General features: G+C 40.2%; 1 protein-coding gene across 6 annotated transcripts in view; it reads right to left on the reverse strand.

The window, feature by feature from the left end:
* The window catches only part of ELAVL2 (ELAV like RNA binding protein 2), a 1537668-nt gene that overhangs the window by 80850 nt on the left and 1428970 nt on the right, over window positions 1–27848 (reverse strand). For all 6 annotated transcript variants that reach the window (XM_044061279.1, XM_044061277.1, XM_044061275.1 and 3 more), the window contains one exon: window positions 832–873. In XM_044061279.1, the coding sequence (XP_043917214.1) occupies window positions 832–873 (42 nt within the window). The remainder of the gene's footprint in view (window positions 1–831; window positions 874–27848) is intronic.

The raw sequence follows: 27848 nt of genomic DNA on the forward strand, positions 1-27848 counted from the left end.
AGAAATGCACTAAATTAGTGTTTTATTTTATATATATATATATATATATATATATATATATATATATATATATATATATATATATATATATATATACACACACACACATCTACAGAAAGCAGACATTTTAAGTATGCACATATATGTGTATATATATATATATATATATATATATATATATATATATATATATATATATATATATATATATATACAGAAGGCAAAGACATTTTAAGTATGCAGTTCACTTAGGTAATGCTCGAGAGCTCACAGCTACCACGTCCATACATGAAGGCGGCAAATGAGTTCGGAGGTATGTTACAGGAAGACACCATTATGGATAAGGGAGAAGCTCAAGTAGCCACGAGGTGTAAAAAGCATCTGAAGTCTGATTTGAACCCAGCTGTTGAGGAATGAATGAAAGTTGCCATCAGATACAATGTTAATGTAAAGTTGGTAATTTGGGGTCAGTGTTGACAAACAATGCACTGTTTATAGTTACCAACATTTCAACCCACCCTCAGAACTGCGAATGATGCTAAAAACTTCAAATAGCTGCCAGACAGCCTTAGGACAATGATAGCAGGGTGTTGCTTTTGTCTTTCTTGTAGGGCATGCCCATGCATTCTAAAAGCCAACTGTAGACCATGGTTTGCAGTTTTTCACAACTGCTCTGCAACAGTCCTTCTGGTGGATACTCCATGCACTTTGAGAAGCTATACTTGATTTGAATAAAACATAGCAGAATGGAGAGAATGTCAAAGGTGCATACAATACTGACAGGAGACAGTTTTGCACCATTGAAAGGCTAACAAGCATCTTAAAACTTACCTTTTCACGCCATATGCTGCCATATTCAGAAGATTATCCAACCTGAAAGCAAAAAAATATTTTTTTATAAAGTGGAAACAAAGCTTCTGGTTAATTCATGCTTTCACTTTTAACAAGCCAAATACAGTATAGTTTAAGTTCTGCTAAACCAAGCACACCATTTCTGAAAATACTTTATAAACATTACAGGCTAAAGATTCAAGAATAAAATGTTACGACCAAGCTCTTACCATATTTGAACATGTCACAAAAATGAGTGGGCTAGTGTGGAACCTCTTGCAATGTCAGTTTAAGGAATGGGTTATGACTGGAAAATAGAATTCCCATACCCTACATTACAAATTCTCACTGGATTCATCCTTGTCCAAACCCTAATAACCCCCCCCCCCTTCAACCCTTCTCTCCTTTCCCAGACTTAGATAGCGTATTCCCTCTATTACTATAAAACTCAACTGAAGATTACTCGCAGCTTGTTAATCCTTCCATGATTTAATCATTTAGTCTATTATCTAGTTACAGTTCAGAAAAATTTGTAGTACTGTGTTTTACTTATTTCTCAGTGTTAGAGCTTACTACTCAATTGTACCTAATTTGCTCCTGTATTTCTCCATGTCATGATCACCTCTGCTGTATTCATACCATGATTGTTAGTTTACCATCTACCATGTTATTCTGTGGAGCTTTTCTCCCCGGGCCTCCGCTGAAAAAGTACCCGTGTCCAGTTGGAATTTCCTGGTAAACAAATGCAATAAATAAAGCATTTTAATGTTACTAAACAGGTACCCTTTTCCTTTTGGGTTTCTAATACCATGACAGGAATGAATCCCATTTCCAAGTTAAAATATGATTAAAGTTGGTGTTTTCTTCAATCTTTGATGTTAGCCAGAAAGTACAGTTGTGTACACCTACCATAAATGTAGATGTTAGAGTGTCTTCACTGTTGCAGTCATAACTGTAGGGTACTCCTGCCGGCAGGCAGCCCGAGGTCGGCCAGAATATCAAAGTCTGGGTCCGGCGTCGGCTGTATCAGCAAGTACCCTGATGTCAGAACGCATGGGTATAAAGCTGACAGCCGACGCCATCTTCTCCAGCCTTTCTTGCCCCAGATGTCAGAAGCCCCCATAAAACCAAAAGGTGTCCCAAGGGAAACACAAATACACCAGAAAGGTAGTGGAAAAGGAAACAAAGTAAGCAAAAAAGAAACAAGAGGGGTCTGGAGGGAGGGAAACACAGACTGCAACAGTGAAGACACTCGAACATCTACATTTATGGTAGGTGTACACAACTGTACTATGTTCTTCGTGTTTCACTGTTGCAGTCATAACTGTAGGGTAGAATCCCAAAGCTGAGAACACGGGAGGAGGTTATGAAGAAGGAGCAGCTAGAAGACCCTGCAAAACAGCAGAGGCAAAGCCTGCCCTAGACTTAGAGTAAAAAGGGAGGTTATAGTGCTTGGAAAAGGTATGCACAGAGCTCCAAGTGGCAGCCTCCAGAATGTGCTTAGTAGGAACTCCTCTGAGAAAGGCTGCTGAAGTGGCAGCTGCTCTAGTAGAATGAGTCCTGACAGTACCTGGAATCTGTTTTCCACAAAGAGTAACAATATCTTATTCCATGAGCAATCCATTTGGAAATAGTTTGCTTAGAAATAGCTTTACCTAGAGAACTGGAAGCAAATGAGATGAGCAATAGATCTGATTTTCTGAAATCTTTAGTTTTGTCCAGGTAAAAACGTAGTTGCCTGTGTACGTCCAATGAATGCAAAATCCTTTCACCCTTATTTTGGGGTTTTGGGAAAAAGGTAGGAAGGTGAATAGTCTGATTTAGAGCCACTCTAGAAACTACTTTAGGCATAAAAGTAGGATTGGTCCTCAAGGAAACTCTGTCCTGATGAAAGATTAGGTATGGTTCCACGGCCATGAGGGCTTGCAACTCAGACACCCTTCTGGCAGAAGTCAAGGCCAACAAGATAGCGGTCTTCCAGGATAAGAACTTAATATCCGCAGAGGCAGCAGGCTCAAAAGGAGGCAAAGTAAGCTTTTCCAAGACATAGTTTAGATCCCAAAGAGGGACAACAGGAGATCTAGGAGGTCTTAAATTCTTAGCTCCTCTCAGAAATTGTCTAACCAGCTGGTGGGAAAAAAATGGGAGGATCACAATTGAAATGAGCCGAAATAGCAGAAGCATGAATCTTAATGGAAAAGGAAAGACCTTTAATCAAAAGGTCTGAGAGATAAAGTAATATAGAGGGAATATCCGGTAAAAAAGGATCAGAACCACGATCCTGCATCCAAATACAAAATCTTTTCCATTTAGAAGCGTAAGATTTCCTTGTACTAGGACGCCTAGCTTCCAAAAGAATATCCAAAACTTGCTTAGGAAGAGAAGAAGGGATCAATTGCCTTTGATGAGCCAAGCTGCCAAGCAGAGAGTCTTGATTTGAGAGTGAAATACCTGACCCTGATGCTGGGACAGTAGAGAATGGGTCAGAGGAAGCCTCCAAAGGGGTTCCAAGCAAAGGTGCAGTAGAGTTGGATACCAAAACTGACGAGGCCAATTTGGAGCTATCAAAATGATCAGTCTGGGTTTGTCCAGCTTTAAGGAAGAGGAGGGAAGGCATATCCCGAAAGATTCCTCCAGCTGAAGGACAGGGCATCCACTTTCCAAGCTGTCTTGTGGAAGGACCTGGTGCAAAAGAGAGGCAACTGATGGTTGAGATGGGACACAAACAGATCTGAGGACAGCCCCAAACTGCAGTTATCTTGCTGAATAAGTTGGGGTCCAACATCCTTTCGTGAGGATCCAAAATGTTTCTGCTTAGGCTGTCTGCTAAGAGATTCTGATTTCCTGGAATGAACTGTGCCTGAAGATCCAGATTCAAATTTAAGGCTGTGTCCCATAAAGTCATGGCAAGTCTGCAAAGGGGGTAAGAGTGAGAGCCCCCTTGCTTGTTTATGTACCACATGACTGTGGTATTGTCTGTTCGAATTAGCAGAGGTCCTGGCTTCAAAAGAGTCTGGAAGGCTAGAAGAGCATTTTGGACTGCCAACATTTCTTTCAAGCTGATGTGCCATAGAAGGTGTTTGTTTGTCCAAGAGCCCTGTTGGCACTTGTCTAGAAAATGAGCTCCCCAAGCATAATCCGAGGCGTCCGTGGTTATGATCTGAGTAGGTTGAGGAAGACGAAAGGGCTTCCCTTCATTCAAAACACACGCCCTGGACCACCAAAGGAATTCCTTCTGGAGGCAGGGAATTAGTGGAATCATTGTATCCAGACTGTGGCAATGCTGAGACCATACACTCTTTAGGTACCATTGAAGTTTCCTCATGTGAAGCCTCACATTTGGAATCAACAGGATGCAAGAGGCCATGTAGCCCAAAGCCTGCAGGAATTTCCTTGCAGTGAGCTGAATCAAGGTTGCCAAGGTCTGGAAGATTGAAGCCAGCTGTAACTGTTTTTCTGGAGTAAGGAAGGCCATCTGTAAACTTGTGTCTAGAAGAGCTCCCAAAAAGATCATTCATTGAGAAGGAATCAAATGTGACTTTTTTGTGTTCACTGAGAATCCCAGTAGTAGGAGAAGATGTTGAACAAATTGCAGGTGTTGAAGTAAAAGGTCTTTGCTGTCTGCCTGAATTAGACAGTCGTCCAGATGGGGTAAATCTGAATCCCCTGAAGTATGCAGTAAGCTACTACTGGAGCCAGGCATTTGGTAAAAACTCTGGGCGCAGTAGATAAGCCAAATGGCAGTACAGAGAATTGGAAGCGTCTCGAGCCTGCCTTGAATCTGAGGTACTTTCTGCATGGTTGCCTTATGGGGACGTGTAAGTAGGCCTCAAGTCCAATGTTACCATCCAAGCATCTTGTGAGAGCATTGGGAGAAGTTGTTGAAGAGTAAGCATCTTGAATTTTGGAATTTCCAAAAAGGTGTTTAATATTGAGAGGTCCAGAATAGGTCTCCGGGAGTTTTGTTTTCTTGGGACCAGAAAAAGTCTTGAATAAAAACCTTTCCCCACCACTATAGGTGGAACAGGTTCTATGGCTCTTAAGGCTAATAAAGCGTCCACTTGATTTAAGGCCTCTGTCCATTGATGTTTTGGCAGATCTGGCCAGCCAGAAGGCCTTGGCAGAGTGTGAAAGTGGAATCTGTAGCCTTTCAAAATCACATCCAACACCCATTTGTCCTGGGTAATGCGAGTCCAATTTTGGTAAAAAAAGAGAAAGTTTTCCTCCGAGAGGGGCATCCAGGGAAGGAGGACCTGTAGCCCAGAGGGAGTCATTGCGTCTGCTTTCTTTGGGTTTGAGGTCTGTCTTCTCCCCTTCTAGGTGAAGAAGCAGTCCACTGTCTAGATCTGTAAGAGGCCTGAGCCCGACCTCTGGAGCATCTAATATCTTCCTCTGAGGCCTGTCAGAAGTGGGAAAAGACCAATTTTTGGAGGGCCAATTTCTAGAAAATCTAGGAGGCTGTACTTGCAAAAAATCTTTTACAGTCTGCATAGACTTTGCTTTTTCTTCCATCTTTTTAATAACCTCCTCAGCCTTAGATCCAAATAATACATCATGCTGAACAGGGGCATCTAGCAATTTAGCCTTAACTTGTTCAGGTAAATTCTGCTCACGAAGCCAAGCATGTCTCCTGATAACAGTACCAGAGGCAGCAGCCCTGCAGGAAGCCTCTAAGGCATCAAAACCACAATGTAAACTATGTTTGCTGACTTGTTCAGTTGCATGCAACACATCCTGCAATTCCTTGTCCTCAGCACATGCAGGAAAGGTAGAAAGCCTTTGTTTTAAAACAGATAAAAGAAACTGTTGATACTTATAAACATGTGAAACTGGCAATTTAAAGCTCTAATAGAAAGGGTAGCTGAAGTATAAACCTTTTTGCCCCACATGTCCAGGGCACGAGAATCCTTTTCAGAGGGGATAGGATTCTTAGAGGAGGCGACCTTAGCAGCCTTGGAACCCTGCGAAATAGTTTCAGGATCAGCAGAAGGGTTCTTAAATAAGAATTGATGGGAATCAGGGACCCTGTAAAATCTATCAGGCTTAGATGGAGCAGGCGGCATGGAATCAGGATTCAAGTTAGCTTCAGAGAAAGCATCATCCACAAAGTCAAGTACAGGAGGAATAGCTAAAGGCCTGTGTTGAGGGAGAAGAAGAAATTCCCAAGTCTCTTTTTGGAAGCAGAATAATCCTGACCTTCCCAATGAAAATACTCCCTCATCTCATGCAAGGTTTCCCCAAAAGAGAAATCTTCAAGGGGAGAGGCAGAGGGAACAGAATCCTCTGCATCCAAATCCTCATAAGGAGGAAAAGAGTAATCCTGATCAGAGGAAGAAACAGAAGATACAGAAGCCTGATCAGAGGAATCATAAGGGATATCCTGTCTAGGCCTTTTCTCAGGAGGAGGGTGAGAGCCCTTAATCATAGTTAATAAATCCTCAGCCATCCGTAGTAATTGCTTCTGAGTCTTAGGAGCTGAATCCGAAGAAGCTTGAGCAGAAAGTCTGGGTTTAACAGGAGTCTTTGACTTAGCCTTTGTCTTTGTGGAAATAGTAATATGTAAAGGCCTGAAGACCCCCTCAGAAGCCGGTACCTGCTCAGCGGTTCCGGACCCATCTGAAGGAGCAACGTCCGAAGGTCCTGCAGCAGACAAATTACAAGGCCTAGATGGCTTCCCATGGGAGTCCGTGTCGGCCATCAGTTCTGAAGTGGCGGACGACAGGGGCTGCAAAAGTGCCTCACTGACTACCGCCGAAGCTGGCTCCGGCTGCAAAGTATCCTGTTTGGACCTCGGAGGCCTGTCCTTGTCTTTGCGTTTCTTCTGTATTCCGGTAGTCGGTAAAGTATCCGACGACATCCTATAATTAAATAAAGTAATTCAAGGCCCAATCGTACCTATGCTTGATAGTGCGAGAATTAAACCTGGCACAGAACAGACAGCAAGAAACGTCGTGGTCAGGGCCTAAGCAAGGTAGACAGTAAGAGTGGAAATCTTTATGAGGTATTCGTTTTCCACACTATACACAATTATTAACTTTTTCTGACATCAGAGGAGCAAGAAAAAAAGTTTCCCCAACGGGGTACTTAGCTTTGAGAAGAGAAGTAGAAAACTTCGGACCGACGACAATCACACCACGTTGTCTTGAAAACGCCAACCAACAACTAGCGAACTGCTTTGCACCGCACGGCAAGAAAGACTGGAGAAGATGGCGTCGGCTGTCAGCTTTATACCCATGCGTTCTGACGTCAGGGTACTTGCTGATACAGCCGATGCCGGACCCAGACTGATATTCTGGCCGACCTCTGGCTGCCTGCCGGCAGGAGTACCCTACAGTTATTACTGCAACAGTGAAACACGAAGAACATGTACTTTTTTGCAGCACCCACAATATGCCCACCAATGACTCCTGCAATTCATATGGCTTTATGTGTCTAACAAATCCATGACAGACCGTAAATTCCCATTCCTCCTACTACTACTGGAACTGTCTGGGTATCTTTCTTGCACACTGCCCTAGTTTCTGCCTGGAAATCTTGATATTTTATGACCATCTCTGCATGTGAGACACTGTTGTCACTAGGCATAGCAATTTCAATGATCAATGCTACTTTTGCGTTTTCATGGACTACTGTATCTAGTTTTCTCATGTATTTTTGAATTGTTGGTAATGGATAATCCCATGCGATATAAACTCCATTTTCTGTGATGCTTTGTGGCTCATGTTTCCATTTTTTCAGCTACTTCAATATTTAAATTTATTGACATTTGTTAACCAGGTTAGTCCAGCTGGGCTTGTGGCCTGTTTTCAGTAGAGACCCCAGGAGAAAAGCTCCAAGAAACAATACGAAAAATGACACTATATACATTCATAGTATGTTAAGAAATTGGTAATACAACAGAAATTCAACCAGCAAAATGCACACTTGTAGTTGTATCTATCCTAAGTTTACAGACTAGAGATTTATTTACATATTTACAACAAGAGTTTGGTCAATTAAAATGAGAGTAAAGTTGAGAATTATCTGCTGATACAGGGACTATATTGCTGAGAGCGGGGTTACAGACATGGCTCCCAAGCGGAAGACAGGAGTTAGGTTGGGGCTTGACAAGGACAGATTTTGGTATTAAGAAGATGTTTGAGTTTCTTTAAAGTGAGATGGGTGAACGGTGGAGTTTGCCTACTGCTTTTTTAGGTTGGTAGGTGAGTAGTAGTTGCTGACTGGAAGCACAGAGTGTGAGAAGGTGTGTAGATAGATATGAAGGAAGAGAGCGGGGCAAGATGAAGGTTTGTAGAGAATGAAGTGTAGCATTTGAAGTTGTGATAGCAACAATATGGGGAATTCAATCCAGTGGAGGGATGAAAGGGCTAGGCAGTGATGTGCATTGTAAGTTGAGTTTGTGATTAATCTGGCTATCTTGTGGTAAGTTTGTTGGAGTTTGTTAAAGGTTGCTGTTTGAATGCTGGTGAACACAGGGGCAGCATAAAGAAGGGAGGGAAGGAGAAGAGTCTAGCATTTGTTGTTAGAAATGTTTTGTTACGATAAAGTAGACCTAGTTTCTGGTTTGTCTCTTATGCTTTGGAGAAGGTGCATATTAAATTTTAGTTCATCAGATGATGACTCCAAGAAGTTTTATGTTTGCTTCAGGTTTGAGAGTTGTGTTATTAGAGGAATTGATAGAAAAGGAGGATTTGTGGTGAGAAAGAGCGGGGGAGAAATAGTAATAGTCTGGTCTTTTTAGGGTTGAGGATGAGTAGGCTACTGGTTAGCCACTGTTCATTAGCTAAAAAGGTATGTTGAGTGAGTGGATGGCAGAGATGTTGTCAGATGGAGATGAGAGTGGAATTGTCAGCATACTGGATGAGGGAGCATTGTTTACAAGATGTGAGGAGGTCATTGGTGAAAATATTGAACAGGTGGGGGCCAAGGATGGAGCCTTGAGGAACTCCAGTTGGGATAGGTAAGAATGGTGAAGTGGAAGAGAGCCATTTAACAGACTATCTGCTGGATAAGTAGCTGGAGAACCAGGCTAGAAAGGAGGAAGATAGACTGAGGCTTGCAAGTCTGGATAGTAATAGAGGAAGGGTGTCAAATGATTTGGAAAGGTCTAAGAAGAGACAAGAGATAAGTTTGTTATCCAGGGCCTCAGCAATTATGGATAAAGGATAGGAGAGCAGTAGTGGTACTATGGTTGGGACGAAAACCATGCTGGGTGGGGTGTGAGAAGATCGTGGAGGAGGTATTTTAGAAGTTGTGAGTGGACGCATTTTTTGAGAATTTTAAGGGGGATAGGATAGCTATGGGACGAGAGTTAGATGGGTCTTTGAAGTTGCCACTTTTGTGTAGAGGTATAGTGAAAAAGGATTTCCAAAGGGCAGGTGCAGTGGATTCCTGAAAGGACCTATTGATTAGTATAGACACTGGGTAAGCTATAGAATCAGCTGCCAGTTTGAGAAAGTTAGGAGGTAGATTATCAGCAGAAGGAGAGCAGGGCTCGAGTTTGAGAAGGGATCGGATTTAGGAAGTAGGAACAAGGTGTAAGGAGAAAGTGTTGACCTTTGATGGGTTGGGAGGGGCAGTCAGAGGAGTAGTCTTGCCATTGGATGGTAAGAGTGCTTGAATAGTGTCAAAGTGTTTATTAAGGAGGGTAATCTGTTTCCAGAGGAGTTTATTTGGGGAGGGGTTTGAGGGGCAGCCTGGAGAAAGAATTTTATTGATGGTCGACCAGAACTTGTGGGTTGGATTTATTTAGTTGGGCAGTGGTAAAGGACTTTATCAGTATTCATTTGTCTCTTAGTAATATTTCTGAGACATCTATAGTTATGAAGTGGGGGTAATTTTCCTTGGCTTTGATCCAGGATTTCCAAGCTTTATCTTTATCTCTTTGAAGCATAAGGGATTTAGTTTCATTGGAAAGCCAAGGAACATAATTGGATTTTATTCTAATCTTTCTAGAGGGAGCTAGGGAGCTCAGAGTATTCAGGAAGATGCTATTGAAACTATTTACTGTGTCATTTAAAGAGGTGCATTTAAGGAAAGTCCAGTCAGTGAAGTGTAGATGTAGTTTGTATAGTTTGTGTTTAGATTTTGTAGTTAGGAGGGAGTATTTGCAATTTAGACAGCTTATGAATACATTGGTTGGGGAGGTTAAATAGGGCTGGGGAAATATCAAAGAAGGATGGTGTAGAATGAGTATCAGGCATAGGAGGTAGGAGAGTGAATCACTGGAGAAGGAAGGTGAAAGCGATATGAGGTTAGAGTAGTTAGAAAAAGGAGTGAGGTGATAAGGTATTACATTGTTGAAAGAGGGCAAGGGGGATTAGAGGGTGGGTATTGAAGTAGTTTGTAGGTGGAAGTGAAAGTATAAAGGTATGAAGTTGATAGAAAGCAGATGAGGAAAGGGGGGTGCAGGAAGTGATGTAATGCAAAGTTCGACAGGAAGTTGTATGGTAGTGAATGGTGGGGGAGGAGGGGGGAGGGAGTGGATGGTATAAAGGAAATTGTAATGTGTGTGAATGGGGGTAGGGTAGGGGAGCGAACAGAGCGGGTTAAGCACAGAGGTCAAGAAAAAGTCGAAGAAAAAGAGAAAATCAGGAGAAAAGTGATCTAATGTTAGAGACTAGTATGCAAGGTTGCTGAAAGAATAGTCAGTATAAAAATATGAGCAGAAACGCTTACAAGAGAACACTGCCCACAAGGTGCACAGGTAAATACGGAAAGTCAGTGCTGAAAGGCTGAAATAGACTAGACAGTGAGGCTGTAGAGAGCTATTGCTAGCAGCAAATGCCAGGTAAAAAAAAAGTATATATATATATTTACAATGGCAGTAAGAGACTACAGGTAGTAAAATAGGGCAGAAATACTAGCAAGAGAGAGACTAGACATATGTTTAGACGAACAGTAAAGTAAGAAAAAGGAGAATAAGCACAGAAACCGTATGAGGAGTGAGGGTAGCAAAAGAAAGATTTGGGGCTGCTGGAGTCTGCTTTTTGTAGCGACTAGCAGGAAGCCAATGTATTTAGCGGTTACATTACAGACACTAAGATTAATCAAAAATACTGGCTTATGTAGTAACTTCATGGGGCAACATACTTCAGTGGTATTTTAAAAGTATTTGGTGGCTCCCGGACCGATGGTCAGAGTTGCAGGGTATCAGTTAAGGTCCCCAAACCAGTGTTGCTGTTACTGTGGCCAGGAGAAAACCGAATGGAAAAGGGACAGTGCAGCAGACGCTCATGGAAAAGGAGACATTCAGCAGCAATATTGTATACAAAATCCCCAGTGCAAGAGTTTTGCCACATTATTATGCCTTTCAGTATACAGTCCTCCTGCCATTAATGTACCACAACCAGCAACAAGATAAGAGATTTCCAATTCTGTTTTACAGAACCTACATTTATCTGTTTCTCCCACGTTTAATGGACTTTACAAACATGTATGCAGCAAGTACACTATCTTGGGCCGCCAATATTAACCTTTCGTCTTTTTGTTTAAATTCACCTCTCCTTAACCATTTCTGCGTTCAATCCTAATCAACATGGTTGTTCCAAGAATTTTTTTATACTTAAAACTATACTTATGCATTTTCCACATTTCTTGCCTTCTCATCTGATCCTTCCTCACATTTTCTTTTTTTGGCACATTCAGTTGCTGCCTTCTATTTCTGGTTTTGTTTCCATTCCCGCTTAATGGCGATATGCTTCTGCTAAACTAAGCAGGGAAGCCATCTTAGACTTATTCTCCCATTTCAAAACTTTCACTACAGTTGGTTCTTGTGAGGTCAGCTGATATGTATGCAGTCTCACAACATGTAATCAATTTTGAGGAGGCCTATATCTACTTCAGGGAATATTTAATCTTGGTATGCACTGATTTTTATAAATCTGATAAGCATGAAGCATCCTTGTTTTCTGGTACAACCTATCCAACACCTTTTGGGGGCAGTCAATCACTCCAAAACTAAGTTAGGACAGGAAGGGCAAACTTGTTTACAGTTTGGAATTTGTTCCTTGATGTCAATGCTGTTTTCAACATTAATTTTAGTCTTAAAATATTCCTTACAATGTTTCTCATTTGTTTGCATTTTGTTTATACTTCAATTCCCAATTATTGATACACTCACACAAGTTCTTTTATATCACATTATTGTCCCAAATTGATTTCTTGGTGCTGCAGCTTTCCTGCTTTAAAGGTAGCTTTTGCACATGTATCAAGATCAAATGACATTTGTATACATCTGAAAGTTTTGATCACGCAGTTGTGCTTTCACTTCCTCATGAAAGCTCATCTGATGAGCTATACAGTTTTAAATCTACAAAATGATGAGATGTCTTTACACTGTCATTTTCTGGAAGCCAAAATGTAGCCATGACCTAATCTGTTAAGTACAAAACTTAATGGTTTAAGCCCAAGACAAAAGCGCAGCAGTGACAGTCATCCTGGAATATTATACTTTGAACTTTTATCCCTGGAATAATTTGTTGTTTATCATGGCCTAACTGCAAAGTGGTTTGCCACTGTTTCATGGACGATGTAATGTAATCAATCAGTGTAGGGTGTATCCTGTACATTTTAAGCACTCTTACCCAAGAATATGTGATTATTGTCAAATGCTCTGTCTATCCATGCCATACTTAGATTCTCCCCTTTACAGTTCATTATGACTAATAATCCTTTGTTCCATATGACTACTACCCTTTTGCTCCACTGCCATGATTGAGTTTTCTTCTAACTATAAACTCTGTCGTCATCAATTCCAGTGTGCAGTTTATACGTCACCAAAAGGCAAGCTATTGGTCTATAGTTTTTAGGATAGCTTGCACATTCACTCAAGTATGAGTACTGTTTTTTCCTGTTGACCAGGCTGGTGTCTATTCGTGGTTTGCATACAGCTAGTTTTTACTCATGGCCAAGTCTTAATGTAAAGATGTTAATATGTTTAGCCAGAAGTTACGTACTGCATCTGGGCCTGGGGTTTTCCATTTAGGAACTTTTCTCAACTTTGTCTTTCAGCCATTACTTCATCCCATTTCATATCCTGTACATTTGAACTTTATTTTACTTCTGTCCATTTAGCAATTTTATGTTCCACAGCATCTTCACAGATATTTCTCCAAAATCCATTAAACGTTTGCTTTTTCAGTGGTGTTTCAATTCCTTTTACCATGTTACCCAATTCACTATAAAAGCATTTTTGGGTAATCAATAAATTGCTAATTCTGTATTTTTCCTTTGTATTTAACTGCATATCTACCAAGTTTTTCTGCCTATGCTGATATTTTTAGTTTTATCTGTGATAGTGCACAGTAGATCCTGATCTGTTCCGATATTACACATGACTTTTACATCACGCCTACCAGAGTATTTTTTGTTGAACTATTCCCTCTTCTATACTCCAACAGTGACACTAGCCTCAATTGCTTTATAGTTCTCTGTTCGATATTTCCATGACAGCATCTGATTTCTCCCTTAACTCTCCCTTCCTATCCAGTGTTTCTGTGGTAAGACAATTTAGCTGCACAACAACATATCCTATTTGGACAGTCCTAATTACTGTGTTCATTTGTTTTGTCAAACTAACTTTTTGAATTTTACTGGACTGGGGGTTGGTATAGTGGTTAAGGTGTTTGCCTCACAAATACAAGGTACAGGGCTTGGATTCTCACCTTTGGAAGGGAAACTGGGCAAGCTTAAAATGGCCCACAAGGGCAGTTAGCTTAGTACTAATGTATCCAGTTGCTGACTTTCTGTAGTCTTTCCTTGATCTTAATAGATGTCCATTTTTATTAAATCATTCTTTTTCTAAACTGAGGGCATATTCTTCATTCTCAATTTCCTGCAGGCATTTTATAGAAAGTTCCAGAGCATCTTCCTGTGCCACACACTCCATTTTCATCATGTGTCATCCACTGCTCATTCATATGGGAGCTCACTAGCCTATCACTCCACAACACTAACTGCATCAGAGTTCCCAAAGTTCTCTTCCTTCTCTTGCTGTGCAACTTCAACTGAATGTCTGTACTGGTTTCCTATGAAAGGCTCCAAAGTATCTTCATATGGCAACTGATCAGACGTTTCCCGCTCCACTGGTTTCTCCTTAATTTGGGGATCTACTGCTCTACCCTGCTCTGATGTTATCAGATTTTCTACACCAAATCCTTCACTTCACAGGTAATCCATACCCTCAGTTTCTATTTCTTTACCTTCTTCATTACCAATCGTCTTTTCTACTTTGCTTCCGTGTTCTTATTTTTTTTGTATTGTAAACTTTTCCACGACCAGATGCCTTTGCCTGCATTTCTCTTCAAATACCTTTGGTGCTGCTCTTTTGGTATTGATTAGTTTTGCTTTCTCCTCTGCATTAACTACTGCACCATATTAAATCTTTCTTTCCCATGTCCTATTTCTTCACATGTTTCCTGCTCCTCCTGTTTCTCCTTACTTTGGGGACTCTCTTCATCATGCTGTGATGTAACCTGTTAGACCTTCTACACTAAATCCTTCACTAAGCAAGTATTCCATAACTTCATCTTCTATTTTAACTTCTACTTTACTAATCTTCTCTTTTTATAGTCCCTCTGCTTTTTTTTTGTGTGTGAAATTTTCCATATCTGAATGCCTTTGTCTTTCTCTTACAGTATCTTGGTGGCTGCCTTTTTTGTGTTGATTTAGCTTTGCATAAATATCGTACCATATCAGATCTCTCTCCCTCATGTCCATATTTCTTTACATCTTTCAAAGTCTCTAGATTTTCTTTATATTTTCACCCTTCCTCAGTCGCTTCTTTTCCCAAATGGCCCTAGGCTTAGTGGTCTATATAATGTTTTTCATAAATCTGTTGCATTAATGAACACATTTTTATTTGAAACTTCTAACCGTTTTATTTGTGGCAGTATTTTTCTTTCTAATTTCTTGTTTTAATAGCTCATGGCCCATCCTTTTTTGTGGACTGCTACTTCCTTCCCCAACAGGGGGGGGCCATCCTCCCCTTTGGCCTGGCTTAGTGCCATTGTAGGAATGTTTCTGCGTCTTGAAGATTCTTACACTAATTTTTTCCAGTCCTGGCACCAGTGCGCCTACTAGGATTGGGCACTTTTATCCTAGGTCTTGTGTACCCAGCTGTATTTTACAACCTCTTTGTCCATGATGTATGCTATATAAAACAGTCTATCAGTACAGTCTGAGATTTTCTGAAAAACAGGGTCCACCTTTTGAAGGTACTCACTACGGCTAGAGGATGAATGGAATTCCAGCAACACTACTCTCCTACACTTGCTGACTTATCTCCATTCTAACTTCACAGTGAAATGAACGGATAAGCAATCCATTTCAAGTGTACAGCTGAATTTTCGGGGTTATGCATTACACAGACAGGATATTGAGGGGATCTCTATACTTTGAATCTATAACATGAGAATTTCTACTCTGGCTTCAAGTAGCAACATGATTTCATTATGTACCATGAATGAAAGTGAACTCAGGGCCCAAGATCGCAATTGTACCAGATACACGTTTTTAATCACATTACATGGGATCTACATTAGGCCAATAAACAAATTATACATGTTCAAATACATTCACACTAATAGTAGTGTGTGCACAAGTATGTAACAAAACCTTTTGGCAGAAAACATCTTAATTTGAAACATGATCTATGCAAATCTGTTAAATATTCTGGAAAAAGGGAGAAACCTGTTCAGCTTCAGGATGGTTTTGTTTCATTACTGAAATACATGAAAAGTAAAAGGTACACTTTTTGAAGACAACGCAAAAGTACCAAAGCAGGGTCACCTGGTTAGGTGACTTGCTTAGAGTAGAGGATGCAATTATACAAAAAGGCTTCACAGTATGTACACCACTTTTATCAGCTCTAAAATGCCAGAGCTATCAGAGATACAGATGTTGCTGCTAGAATTACTATTTGAAAATGGCTAAAAATAAGTTAATAACCAAGTTCTAATCTTAAAACTACTGACAAGCCAGCAGACATTTCTGCACATCAAAGTTTTGACTTATGATATGTAGTCCAAAGCAGGGGATTATGCACAGTTAGCTGAACAAAATATTAAGCATCCAGTCTGAATAGGTTGGAAAGCTAAAGAATACTGTGAAATGAATATACAAGTCCTGTCACACTGGCTGGGAAGATTCACTGATCATGCTCTTTTCAGGTCAAAGACCCTTTCTCTCCCTCTCAAAAGGGAGATGTGAAAGTAAGCGAATAACAAACCTGCCACAAGTACAATTTAAAAAAGCACTACAGTGGAAAAAGCTTAAGGCATTCATTTTTTCCTGCAGTATACTCACTACAACAGTAGATCAAATCTTCACTGCTGCAGTAGCCTTAGTTATCGGTTATATCCTGCCAAGGATTTAACAGCTGGCTAGCCTCCAAAGCTTCAGGGCACATTACACATTCTCAGCCAGCTCAAGCTGAGCAAACTCGAGACAGACTTGTGTACCAAGCTTTTCAAAAGCTTTCATGCGAACAAAAAGGGAAAATGAGCCCTGGAAGAACAAATACATGTCCACTCCCTAGCATATAATGGGAGGAAGTGGCTACTACAGCAGAAAATTTGAATATCTATTACTAGTTACACAAATGCACTAAATTCATCATACTGCTCACTGCTTTAATAGCCCTAGCTATATGGGTAGATTACCCTAACTTACTATAATTGGGAGTTAGAAGGAGAAGAGTCCAGGAATCACTTTAAAATGGCCCCAGCAAAGCCTGATCTAGACCTACAGCAGGAACCAAGTTTCTAGTGCTGTGTTAAGAAAAGTGACTACAGAAGATCAAGCTGCATTCTCCTAGAACCCAACCCTTTCCAAAACCACCACAGATGAAGGCCCTGGTACAGAGGGCCTTAACCTTGCATGGAATAGTTTTGTTGTGGTGAGTAACATGCAATAGCTTTAGGCAACTAGATTTTCCCCAACTTACCTTCACAAGAAATCATCTAATCTGAAAGATTCAGTTCACAACCTCTCATTTTTGGGCTCAGGAAAAAAACAGGGAGATGGATAGTTTGGCTTAAAATAAATTTGGATACCACTTCAAGCATAAAAGCAAGATTACTTCTTAAAGAAACAGTCTGTGGAAAATAGGGTACGGCTGACTCACCATTAGAAATTGCAACTCCGACACCCCCCTTCTTGAAATGGTCAGAGGAGTAAAAGTGTTTTCCATGTTAAGAACCTCAAGTTAGCAAGGTTGGCTGGTTCAAACGGAGCAAGTGTTAGCTTCTCTAGCAAAATTAAGATCCCAAGGAGGGGCCACCAATTTTCTTGGAGTCTCTTATGCAAAACCCCTTTCAATACATTTTGACATGAGAACGTAAACAGGAAGATCCATGGGCAGATATTTACTGACATTTGATTACCAGGAAGTCAAGAAATGGTAGAGGCCCATTTTCAGCAGCGGCCAGGGGAGAAAAGCTCTAAAGTATTACAGAATCAACTTTAAAATTTTCAAAAATACAAAAACATTTACAGTTGAAATTATACTAAACTGGACAATATGGTAGAGATACAATGTATATGACAATAACATTCAGAGAAATTAAAGGTTAGTGTAATACAATTAGGAACTGCAATATGAAGAGAAAAAAAAACAAGGTTAAGGTATATTTAGATTGGGGAAAGAGAGAGGTGTGAATGGGGAGTAAGGAGGTGTAAGGTATGAATAGGTACTTACTCATATTTAGGCAAGTACCTGGGATTGAGTAAGAACAGAGGTTTTGCTTGAAGTCTTTCAGAATGGTTTTAAAGGACTAGAGGGAGGGTACTGACCTGATGGATACAAATAAGGAGTTCCAGGCCTTAGCAACATGATACAAGAGACCATGTCCAGCAAACCTGAACGCAATTGTGCTCTGACAGAATGCAGGATGCCTTGAAAGGTCTGTGGACAGAGACATGCGGAAATTGCTTATGAGGCTTAATACAGGAATAAGAAAGGCCAAAGGACAGTAACTTACATATTAGAGAACTAGCCCTAAATGGGTGATGGTTATGATGACAAACTACAAAACCTTTTCCATTTGCTAATATATAATTCTATTATCAGGGTTTCTTGCCTCCATCAGTGCCTGCTGCACGTCTTCAGTAAATAAAGGCCTATAAGGAACAAAGACCCCATCATCCAGGCAGTCAGCTGAAGTTTACTGATGTCTGGGTTTATCATATACCCTTGTTCTTGTGCGACTAGATTCAGTCTGTGAAGAAGCTTGTGGTAACCGCCCCTGGCCATTTCCAAAAGGGAGAATCATGGCTCCCTGGGCCAGAAGGGAGTCACCATAATGATCTTGGGAATTCCTTGGATATTACTGAAAATGGTACAAAAACATACACGAACACTGCTGTCTTTGGAAAAGGAAAGGCATCTTTCTTCAAAGCCTTTTAGCATGGAGTCCTGGAACAGAACCTTGTCAGTTGATTGCTCAGAGATGATGCAAAGTGGTGTACTTGAACTCACCACAGATGGATCAAATCTTGGAAGGCCCCTGATCTCATTTCCATTTGTGAGGGCCGACCCTGGTCATGATCAGCTAGTCTGCCACACAGTTTTGCTCTGATGGAATGTAGGATGCCTGGTGAGTTAGACTATGCCATGAGGATATATTCCAAGCTAACATGGCCAGTCTGCAAAGGGGGATACGACCTAGATCCCCCACGCTTGCTGATGTGCCACATGACTCTGGTACTGTCTGCACCCACATGCGATATTCCTGGGGACCAAAAATGGTTGAGTCAAGTGCCTTGATCAGGTACACAAATTCATATTTATTTGCTTCCATCTGTCCTTGGTGTCCCACACTCCCTGCACTTTTATCTGCCCCTCCTGAAATTGCTCCCCAAGCAATGTCCGAATCATCTATTGTGACTGACTGCTTTGGAGGAGGGAGGAAGAAGGGGAAATCTGGATTTAAGGATAGCAGTGGTCTCCACCGAGCATTTTCTGTAAAAGAAGGTTGGATGACTTGGGTTACCACATGAATCAACTTTCCCCTCTCTTCAAATCTCAAGCACCTCAGCAGCAGAAATGAAAACAGAACTTCCTTGTCCCAGAGCATTTAAAATCTCAGTTTTAGCATTACAATTTTGAGAATGCACCCAAGCCAACCCCTCGCATAACTGACCCAAGAGTAGCAGTAGCCCTGAAGGCAGTATTAGCATCATAAAAAACACTAACACATGTTTATATTACATGAGAAGCACACAACAGAGAGGCACTCGAAAGTGTTTCACCTTAACAGATTCTTTTGAGAACATGAAAAAGTCAGACGAAAAATAAAATGTGAACCTAGCAATTCAAAATTCTGAACGTTAAGCGGAAAATGTTCTTAAAGCTTTCAAAAGTTTCCCATCTTTGACAGAAGAAACAAGATAAAATTTAGCAATTTGTCTAGCAGAAACAATTTTGGATAGGGAACCCACTACAAGATCTGCTTTAGAATTAAAGAAAAAGCATTTAAGAGTCGGGGGACAGTCATACGTCCCACAGGAAGAAGAACGACTAAGGTAAACTACAAGCTGACAAAAACCGAGGAACAGCTAAAGAGACAGGAATAGACAAATGTAGCAAATCATAATACATCTGCTGAACAGGAATGTCATTTTGATCAGACTGAAGCGTTCATCTTAAAAGTTTCAGAAAAAGAAAGGTCTTCTGGAGAGAAAATTGAAGCACTTTACTCAAATCTCTAGGTTAAGCACATTCTCCTTCAAATCTATACTCTGACAGAAGATCAGAAAGTGAGGAGACTTTCTTCCCTGAGAAGGTAGGTCACATGCAGACACTAAACTCACTTGCAAATACCAAATCATTCCTGTCCATCGGAATTAGAAGTACAAGTAATTTTGTTTCCATTTCCTGTTAAAATCTCAGAAAAAAAGACCAACCCAAAAGCAGATATACTATTCAGAAGCTAAGGCTCCCTTTTCCAGCTACAAGGCAGACCTTCACCTAACCCCCCACCCAAAATAAGCAAATTCTCCCTTGCTCATGGATGAAAACTCAGGAAGTGTATCCCTCAGTCCTTAGTAGCTGTAGATGCTATACCAGAGGGGCCAAGAAAATTGACAGGTCTGAGCCAAATCAGACCACAGAACAGTCATCCATCGATGGCTGAAGCACAATTGAATCCAGCCTGGAACTCGAAGACTAAAATTTCTTCTTGTGGATGGGGGAAGGACAAACTATGAGACCAGTGACTACCCATAGGTTCAGCTAAGAAGGAAGCACCAAAGCCAGCTAGAGGAGCTTGAAAAGTTGGTAAATCTTATCACAAGAAAAAAAGGAAAGCCTGAGGTGTAAAAAAAAAAAAAAAAAAAAAAAAAAAATAATTGCAAAAAAAACCTACATAAATATGTAGGAAGCACTGAAACACCATCACAACTGTGACCAACTCAACATACAAAGTTTTGGCCAACAAAACCAAACAACTCAGAAAAAAGTTTAATTTAAAAAAAAAAAAAAATTATATGGAATGCTTTAAGAGGGGACTTTATCTGCCCAGCCTTGAAGGACCACTACCCGACAGTTCCATGAAGTCCACCAAAGAAGCACACTTAAATGCAAAAAGCTCTAAAAATTTTTGGTCTCTGCTTGACCTTGTGACAAAGTATGTGGAGGTTGGAACCCAAACTGCTTAGGATACTGCAGCAGTGATCTAATTTTGAACATATGAACTCAAAATACAGCTGTAGTTGCCAGTGCAGGGGGCTTGCTGCAACACCTGGTGGCGGTCGCGTGTGTGTGTGGGGGGGGTGACTTCAGCTAACATCCATCCTCTTAGCCAATGTAGCTCCATTTTGTGGAGGGACGTGCAGAACTCCACGGTTCACTCACTGCTCTGCACAACTGCATGAGCATCAGTGTGGGTGTGGGTCTTCAAAATATTAACATAGTATGGATGTTAAGCATACTGCAGTGTTTATCCACAGAGAAAAAAATGTGGTGAAAGACTGATTCCATGATAGTAATCAGCAGGTGTCAGTATAGTAGGTCAAGCTTTTATGGCTACCAGCTTACAGCTGCAGTACAGCCACATTGTGGTCCCTAGTACGCAGTGCAGTGAGGAGAACTGGACAGCTCTCTGGGATTACACTGTATATGTAATGTTGAGTAGCACACAGGTGTTACTGCGCTGTTAACAAGTATACCAAAATAAGTCTAACACGATTATAAACAGATCAATGCTAAATGATCTGAGTGGGAGAAACTGAACATGTAACTAACTTTCTGTGAACATTCCATTTTAAGAGTTACATATGGCCCTTAATTTTTTTTAAAAAAGTAACGGAGAGTTTAAAGGGTTAGGACAAAGGATAAGCCAGATCATTTCATATGAACCAAATCTATTCCTTTCTCTTAAGATGATTTTTTTCCAGTTCACTGTATGCATTTGTGCGCTCATGTAGGGTAATTGTATGTGGTGTATGCCACAGAAAGGGACATTTGTAACGGTTTTGTGGTATTGCAGACTATGTGCACTTGTGTGCTGCTGATTTTGTTTGTATGGTGCATTATACATTTGTAGGGCTGCCAGAGTAAAGTACTTGCTGTCAGTTACATGTGCATTAGTCTGAGTTGAGATGCTTTATTTAGTAAGAGAAGCACTTTGTTCTGTTTGTAGTTAGTTACACTGGTATGTGCCCATTTTGCCAGAAGTTGCGTTTTGTAGCTACAGCTTCTAAGGATCAGGACCTTACAATAACCCATGTACTGGTCCCCATTAGACACTGAAGTGGCACAATAAAGATATGATCATTGCTCCATGGCAGAGTGTTTTAGAGTTGAGGGTGTATGCATAATTGAAGAGTGGGCATGGAGGGCTGCTTATAAGATATATACGAGTGTGTACAGTTTAGAGTTGGATATACTGAGGAAATTTTACTGCTCCTCCCAAAGTGTGAACAGAATTTAAAGTAGATAATAGCTAAAAAAAAAAAAAAAAAAAACGTTTCATACTACAGGCTTTTTCCTTGCACGCAAGATTTAGAACATTAGTTATCCAAGTTTAAATGATTTCAGCAGTATCCATTGTCAAACACTTAACATTAACTGAACATTTTGTTGGGCTTTATTAGTGCACTGAACCATCCAAAATATTCCCTAATGTAAACATCTACCAAGATATAAAATGAGGCAAGTTGACTATAATTGTAAGGATAAAAATGTGAGAAGTAAACTTCTTTCGGCAGCTCCCGTTAGGGGTCACCACAGCAGATTAACCGTTTCCATTTCTTCCTGTCCTCTGCAACTCGCTTTGTCAACACCAACTACCTGCATGCCCTCTCTCACCACATCCATAAACCTTATCTTAGGCCTCTCTCTTTTCCTGTTACCTGGCAGCTTCATCCTTAGCATCTTTTTCCCAATATACTCTGAATCCCTCCTCAGCACATGTCCAAACCAACATAATCTTGCCTCTCTGGCTTTGTCTCCAAACCTTCCAACCTGGGCTGACCCTCTAATATACTTATTCCTAATCCTGTCCATCCTCGTCACATCCAGTGCAAATCTTAATATCTTCAACTCTGCCACGTCAAACTCTGACTCCTGTCTTTTTGTCATTGCCATTGTCTCCAACCCATATAATGTGAGAAGTCAACATGCATTTCATATTGAACAGTTTTCTAGAAATTGCTAGATTTGTCCATACTATGAGATGAGACATTTTATACAGTTTGCTTTGCAAGTGCTGCTCAACAATACAAAAGTAGAGACATAAGGGAATATTTAATGGCACATCAGCATGTAAGGCATAGAAGACGAATTAACTGAACTCTGTATGGCAGGACCATGTGTTAGTTTTGGCTGAAGAGGGAGGGAAAATGGGAGGAATAACCCAAACAAGAACAAACTCTCAAAAGTTGACTTTTAAGTCTTATTTTGGTAAAGTCTGTTGTCTTAGCAATTTGGTAACATTTCTGGAAGCCGTTTTAGCATGGAAAATGGCATGAAGAAAAACATTTTTAAGAACTGCTGCAATCCATTTAGTGACATATGTACTGTTGACATGCATTTAGCAATCGTCCATGAAAAGTGAAGTCAGGATCTAAATAGGACAAGACAGTAAGGTAACAACTTGATTGCTGTCCCCACTGCTTTCCAAAGAAACCGTTCTTCAGGATGTCCTCCCCATGAGGACATTCAAGACTACAAGTCAGCCAGCAAGGACTGCTTATTCTACTGTAAGAAGGCTTGGACAGAGTAAAAATTTACAAAAAGAAATTTCAGTTTTTGCCCATAACTGCCCTTTAATTTACAGTATCTCAGTCTAATGATCAGCAGTGAATAGACTAAAGGATCCCCAACTCCTTGATTACAGGGAACTATTCACTTGTCTCTACAGTATGCACCATCACTCCTTTTTTCCAGTCTAGTCAGAAATTGGTTTCTAAAGTCTTCTGCAGCCTACAAAGAAGCATCTGGAACCCAACAGCTGTCAACACGTGTGCACAAGTGTATACTAGGAGCTTAAAGAATGAGCTAGTCTGTTCTGGGCAACTTGAAATAAGAGCCCTCCGTTTCATTTACTATATTCAAAGTAATTTTAAACAAAGCTCAGTCATAATATGCGCATCAAGTAAAGGCAGGAGTAGTCAGAGTACATTCAGTTATCCAAACTGTTCAGCAGGCAAGGAAGTAATTAACAGATCTGGACTTCCAAGCTACAAATGTGTGTATTTAAGTCACTATGATAAAAGGAGTCATTTGGAATTGTCCTTGCAGCCTAGCACAGATGCAAGCCATAAGGTACTTCACCGTAAAAGCTCATTTTTCTAAGGCTACCTCGTGATAAAATCTCAGAATATAGGACTTCATGCTATGGGAACTTGCATCCAATATCAGATATCAAACATGTAATACCTCCACAAGCTCACTTTTTTCTTCTATTTAGCTGCCAAAGATGCACAAAAAGGCACACAGAGTTCACACTTCATCTTAAAATTATGACAAACTGAACTAATAGGTTACCAGGTTGGTCATCTGACAGCACTTTGGTTTGGTATGGGCTTGTGTAACAAAACCATAGTAAAGACTAGCATCTCTACCAAAAATCAACAGGAGAACAAAGCTACCAGCACTTCAATTATAAAAATGGCAGAGCAGCAAGCTACCCACCCAACACATTTAAACGTAGTTAAATTTATACATATCTAACCAAATCATAGCACACGTACTCCAAGGAAACATTATGAAAGCCACTGAATATCCTCAGCTGCTAATTAACCACCTGCTAAATTACCACAATTTTAACTGCAAGTTTATCAAATTCAAAAAGACAGGGACTGGTAGAGTTATAATTTGATTCCTGATCGTTATTAAAGTTTTTATGGATGTCCCTATTATGCAACCTTTCCCATAATTTTCTGGAGGAGAAAGCACGGACAAGTTGCTCCAAAAAAAGAATACAACTACAATTAAATTTTAATTGTAGCCCTGACTTTATGGAATGTAATGAAAGCTCTTATAATACTAAGTTCAAAAACACTGAATAGCTGTCTGGCCCTAATCATTTACCACAGCAATTAGTACAAAAACTAAACTGTACAATTTAAATCCAAAGGCGTGACTAGGTCTCAATGAAAAGTATCAATGGTTAGTGGGAGGTTTTTTTTTTTGGTCACTACCTCCAAGGTCAAACCTTCTTCTCAGCAGTACACGTTTCTTCCCATTTGGGACAATAGCCCACCAATCTATTCACTACCTGTGGCACACTGTGGTACATTCTACTGCAAGAGAACAAGCTTCAATTATGCACTAATGCCCCACACCGTGATTATGATCTGTACAATGCTAGTGCACCATAAGCAGTATGCATGCTTCCACAACCTGCAGCCTATCTGTGGTGCTAAGTCCTTTCAATGGAAGGAAATGTGGTCCCCCACCCCAGGTCAGCAAGCAGACACTTGCCAATAAACTGCCTCCAAAATGTTAGCTCCTCTTGAGCCTGGGATGATGAATGCACCTGAATCACCAGTGTGCAAGTCAGCCTCTCTCTCTACACTGGCCAGCCAGTGGTGTACAAGTGTTACAATATAGCCACTAATGTAGTAATAGCACAAAACTTTTTCCTACAAAGCCAATCTCTTCTCTTCTGCCAGGAATCCAGAATTGATTTAAGTTTGCCATTTGCACCCAATGACAGAACCATTAAGCCTCTCTGGACAGGACTCCAGCCCATCAGTTCCCCTGTACTGGGTATCCACACCATGGACACAGCTATTTGCAAGACTGAATTTCAAGCAGCCATAAGGGTGATTTATACCCTTACTGGTATACGGACAGTAGCAAGAGTTCATGGAATAGACCATACACCTGCCCTGCTGGGTGGGGATCAACCAACATGCATCACAGATGGAGCCACTATGCCCTCTGTATGCAAGTGCATGCAGATGTGCACTTGTAATAATTATATACATAATGTGGTGGCTGAATGCCACCATACCACAATAGTATACTGGCTGAATGTCTGTGACGAACCAAATAGCTGCCAGCCCAGATATCTGGAATTTTGTACATAATCTTATGTCATTTGTGAATATTAATATGATCCATAGGCTTGTTTTACAAATGTAATTAAACTATAAATGTGAATATTAAACTACTGCTGCAGACGTGCGTGAACTGTATGTTCTGTACTGAGCTTCAAGAATGTAACCACAGTGTATCCTGCTGGAAAAGAGCAGAAATGTGTATAAACTACTTACCTCTGCAGATGTGTTTTAAGTTGGAACATAAGAGTTAAAAACCAAGTAGGAAGAAACACTGGTGAAAGTCCACGATAAAACAAACAAACCAGTGGAGGAGGAGAAAAATGCCAATGAATATCCACAAACTGAAAGTGTAAAGGCACAAAGCACCATGTAGTGAAAACACAGGTTTATTAACGCAAAAAACTTTTAAGTATAACACGTTTTCGTTACACAATGCAACTTCCTCAGACAATATCAGGGAGGGGTCCCTGGGTATATATACACACACAGTTAATGAATAAATAGGTTAATTGATAGCAATTAACTTTAAAAAACAAAAAATTATTTTAAAATATTTTGAGAACATTTAAAACAAGTTCCATAACACATGTACATGAAAAACAATCGTATACTAGTACATATTACTGAATAAAATAAATACTGTGTGTAAAATATAAAAACTTGAAAACAAGTTATATGTTGATAGCCTTAAGCTTCAGCAAAGGCTTAATAGAGATGTAATCAATTAAACCAGGTTCTTTGTTTGATTCCAAAAGTATCTGCCAGTAAGTTTCCTGACATTCCAATTTCACCTGCCATGGTCCACCCCTTGGGTCGTTGGTAACACTTTCTAACACAAAAAACTGATTTTCAGCTGTGGGGCATACTAGTGTGTGCTTGTACAGAGCATTGGTGTTATTCTTTTTTAGTATATCATACATATGCTCGTAGATTCTGCGTTTTAATGTACGTTCAGTTTTGCCCACATAGTATGCCGGGCAGTTTAAACAACAAGCCAAATAAACCACTCCATGGCTGTTACAACTGAAATATGCTGTACCCTTGATGGTTTTATTTTTGACTGAAAGATGTATTTCTTCGTTGTGCACAATATAAGAACATTGTGCACAAGATCCACATCTGTAAGTACCATTGCGTCTATGGGAAATATGGACACTGAGAAAATCTTGTTTCCAGAATGTTTTTTACATTTTTCCCCTTACGGAAAACAGTTCTAATATCCTTGCCATGTATATTCTCTAGGTCAGTAATGTCCTTAAAAATGTCCCATTCCTTGCAAATAATGTCCCGGATGAGACCAGAATTTGCAAAAAATTCTGTGATGAAAGCTTTTTTGTAATCTAATTGATTATTCAATCTATTAGGGACATTGACAGATGGTCCCAAGCCTAAAATAGGTCTAAACCTATCTTTTCTACCCTCTTTGACTTGTTCCCATATATTGTAAATAAACTCCTCTGGATAACCTCTGTCCCTAAACATTTGGAACAGTTTATAACATTCTACTGAGAAGTCTTCGTCATTAGAGGTCATTCGGGAAATTCTGACCAGTTGGCCCTTAACGATACCCCTTTTTTGATGCAAGGGATGTGAACTGTTAAAATGTATATAACTATTAGAAAACGTAGATTTTCTATAAACGGTGGATCTAAAAGAACCTTGATCAATACTAAGGAGGACATCAAGATATTCAACCCCACCTTCATGTATTTGATAAGTAAATGTTAGGAAATCTGTGGTAGATGCCAAAAATTCCATAAAATCCTTTATAACAGCTATGGGCCCTGTCCAGAAAATGCAGATATCATCCAAGAATCTAAAATAAGCTGTCCAGTGGTCCTTAAAGGGACTGTTTAGAACAAATTTATTTTCCCCAAACAGAAAGAATGATGTCTGCATAAGTTGGGGCACAATTTGCCCCCATGGCAACACCTGACACTTGTTTATAGTATTCCCCTGAAAAGTAAATAAAATTATTGTACAAAACTAATTCCATAAGTTCCAAAATTACGAAAATATCATTGTTACTGATGTTAGGGCAGAGTGTAAGTGCTTCTTCCAACCATAATAACCTTGTCTCGTGTGGTATCACAGAGAACAGGTCTACCACATCTATAGCCAGGAACTTTAAATCAGGAACTAAAAGTTCAGGATTGACCAGTCTCAAAAATTCCCAGGAGTCTTTTAGTAAGAGGCCAGTTTTAGGCCACAAGCTCTTGAATTTCCAATCCAAGAACTTAGATAAAGGGGAGATCTTGGAACCTTGTGCAGCCACAATGGGCCTTAAAGGGGGATCCAAAATATCTTTGTGTACCTTGGGTACTCCAAAAATCGAAGGTACCCTAGGCTGAGTGTTATCCAAAAAAGTGTAGGTACTATAATCAATGGCTTCTTGATCTAATAGGTCTTTAATGGCCAAGTCAATTTTTCTATAGGCAATGTTAATTTCATTGAGGGATACTATACTGTATCTAGACTTGTTGTTTAGTATGGTATACATTTTG

Source organism: Protopterus annectens, chromosome 2.part0 (assembly GCF_019279795.1).
Source record: "Protopterus annectens isolate FY-2018-M chromosome 2.part0, PAN1.0, whole genome shotgun sequence".
Taxonomy (NCBI): domain Eukaryota; kingdom Metazoa; phylum Chordata; order Ceratodontiformes; family Protopteridae; genus Protopterus; species Protopterus annectens.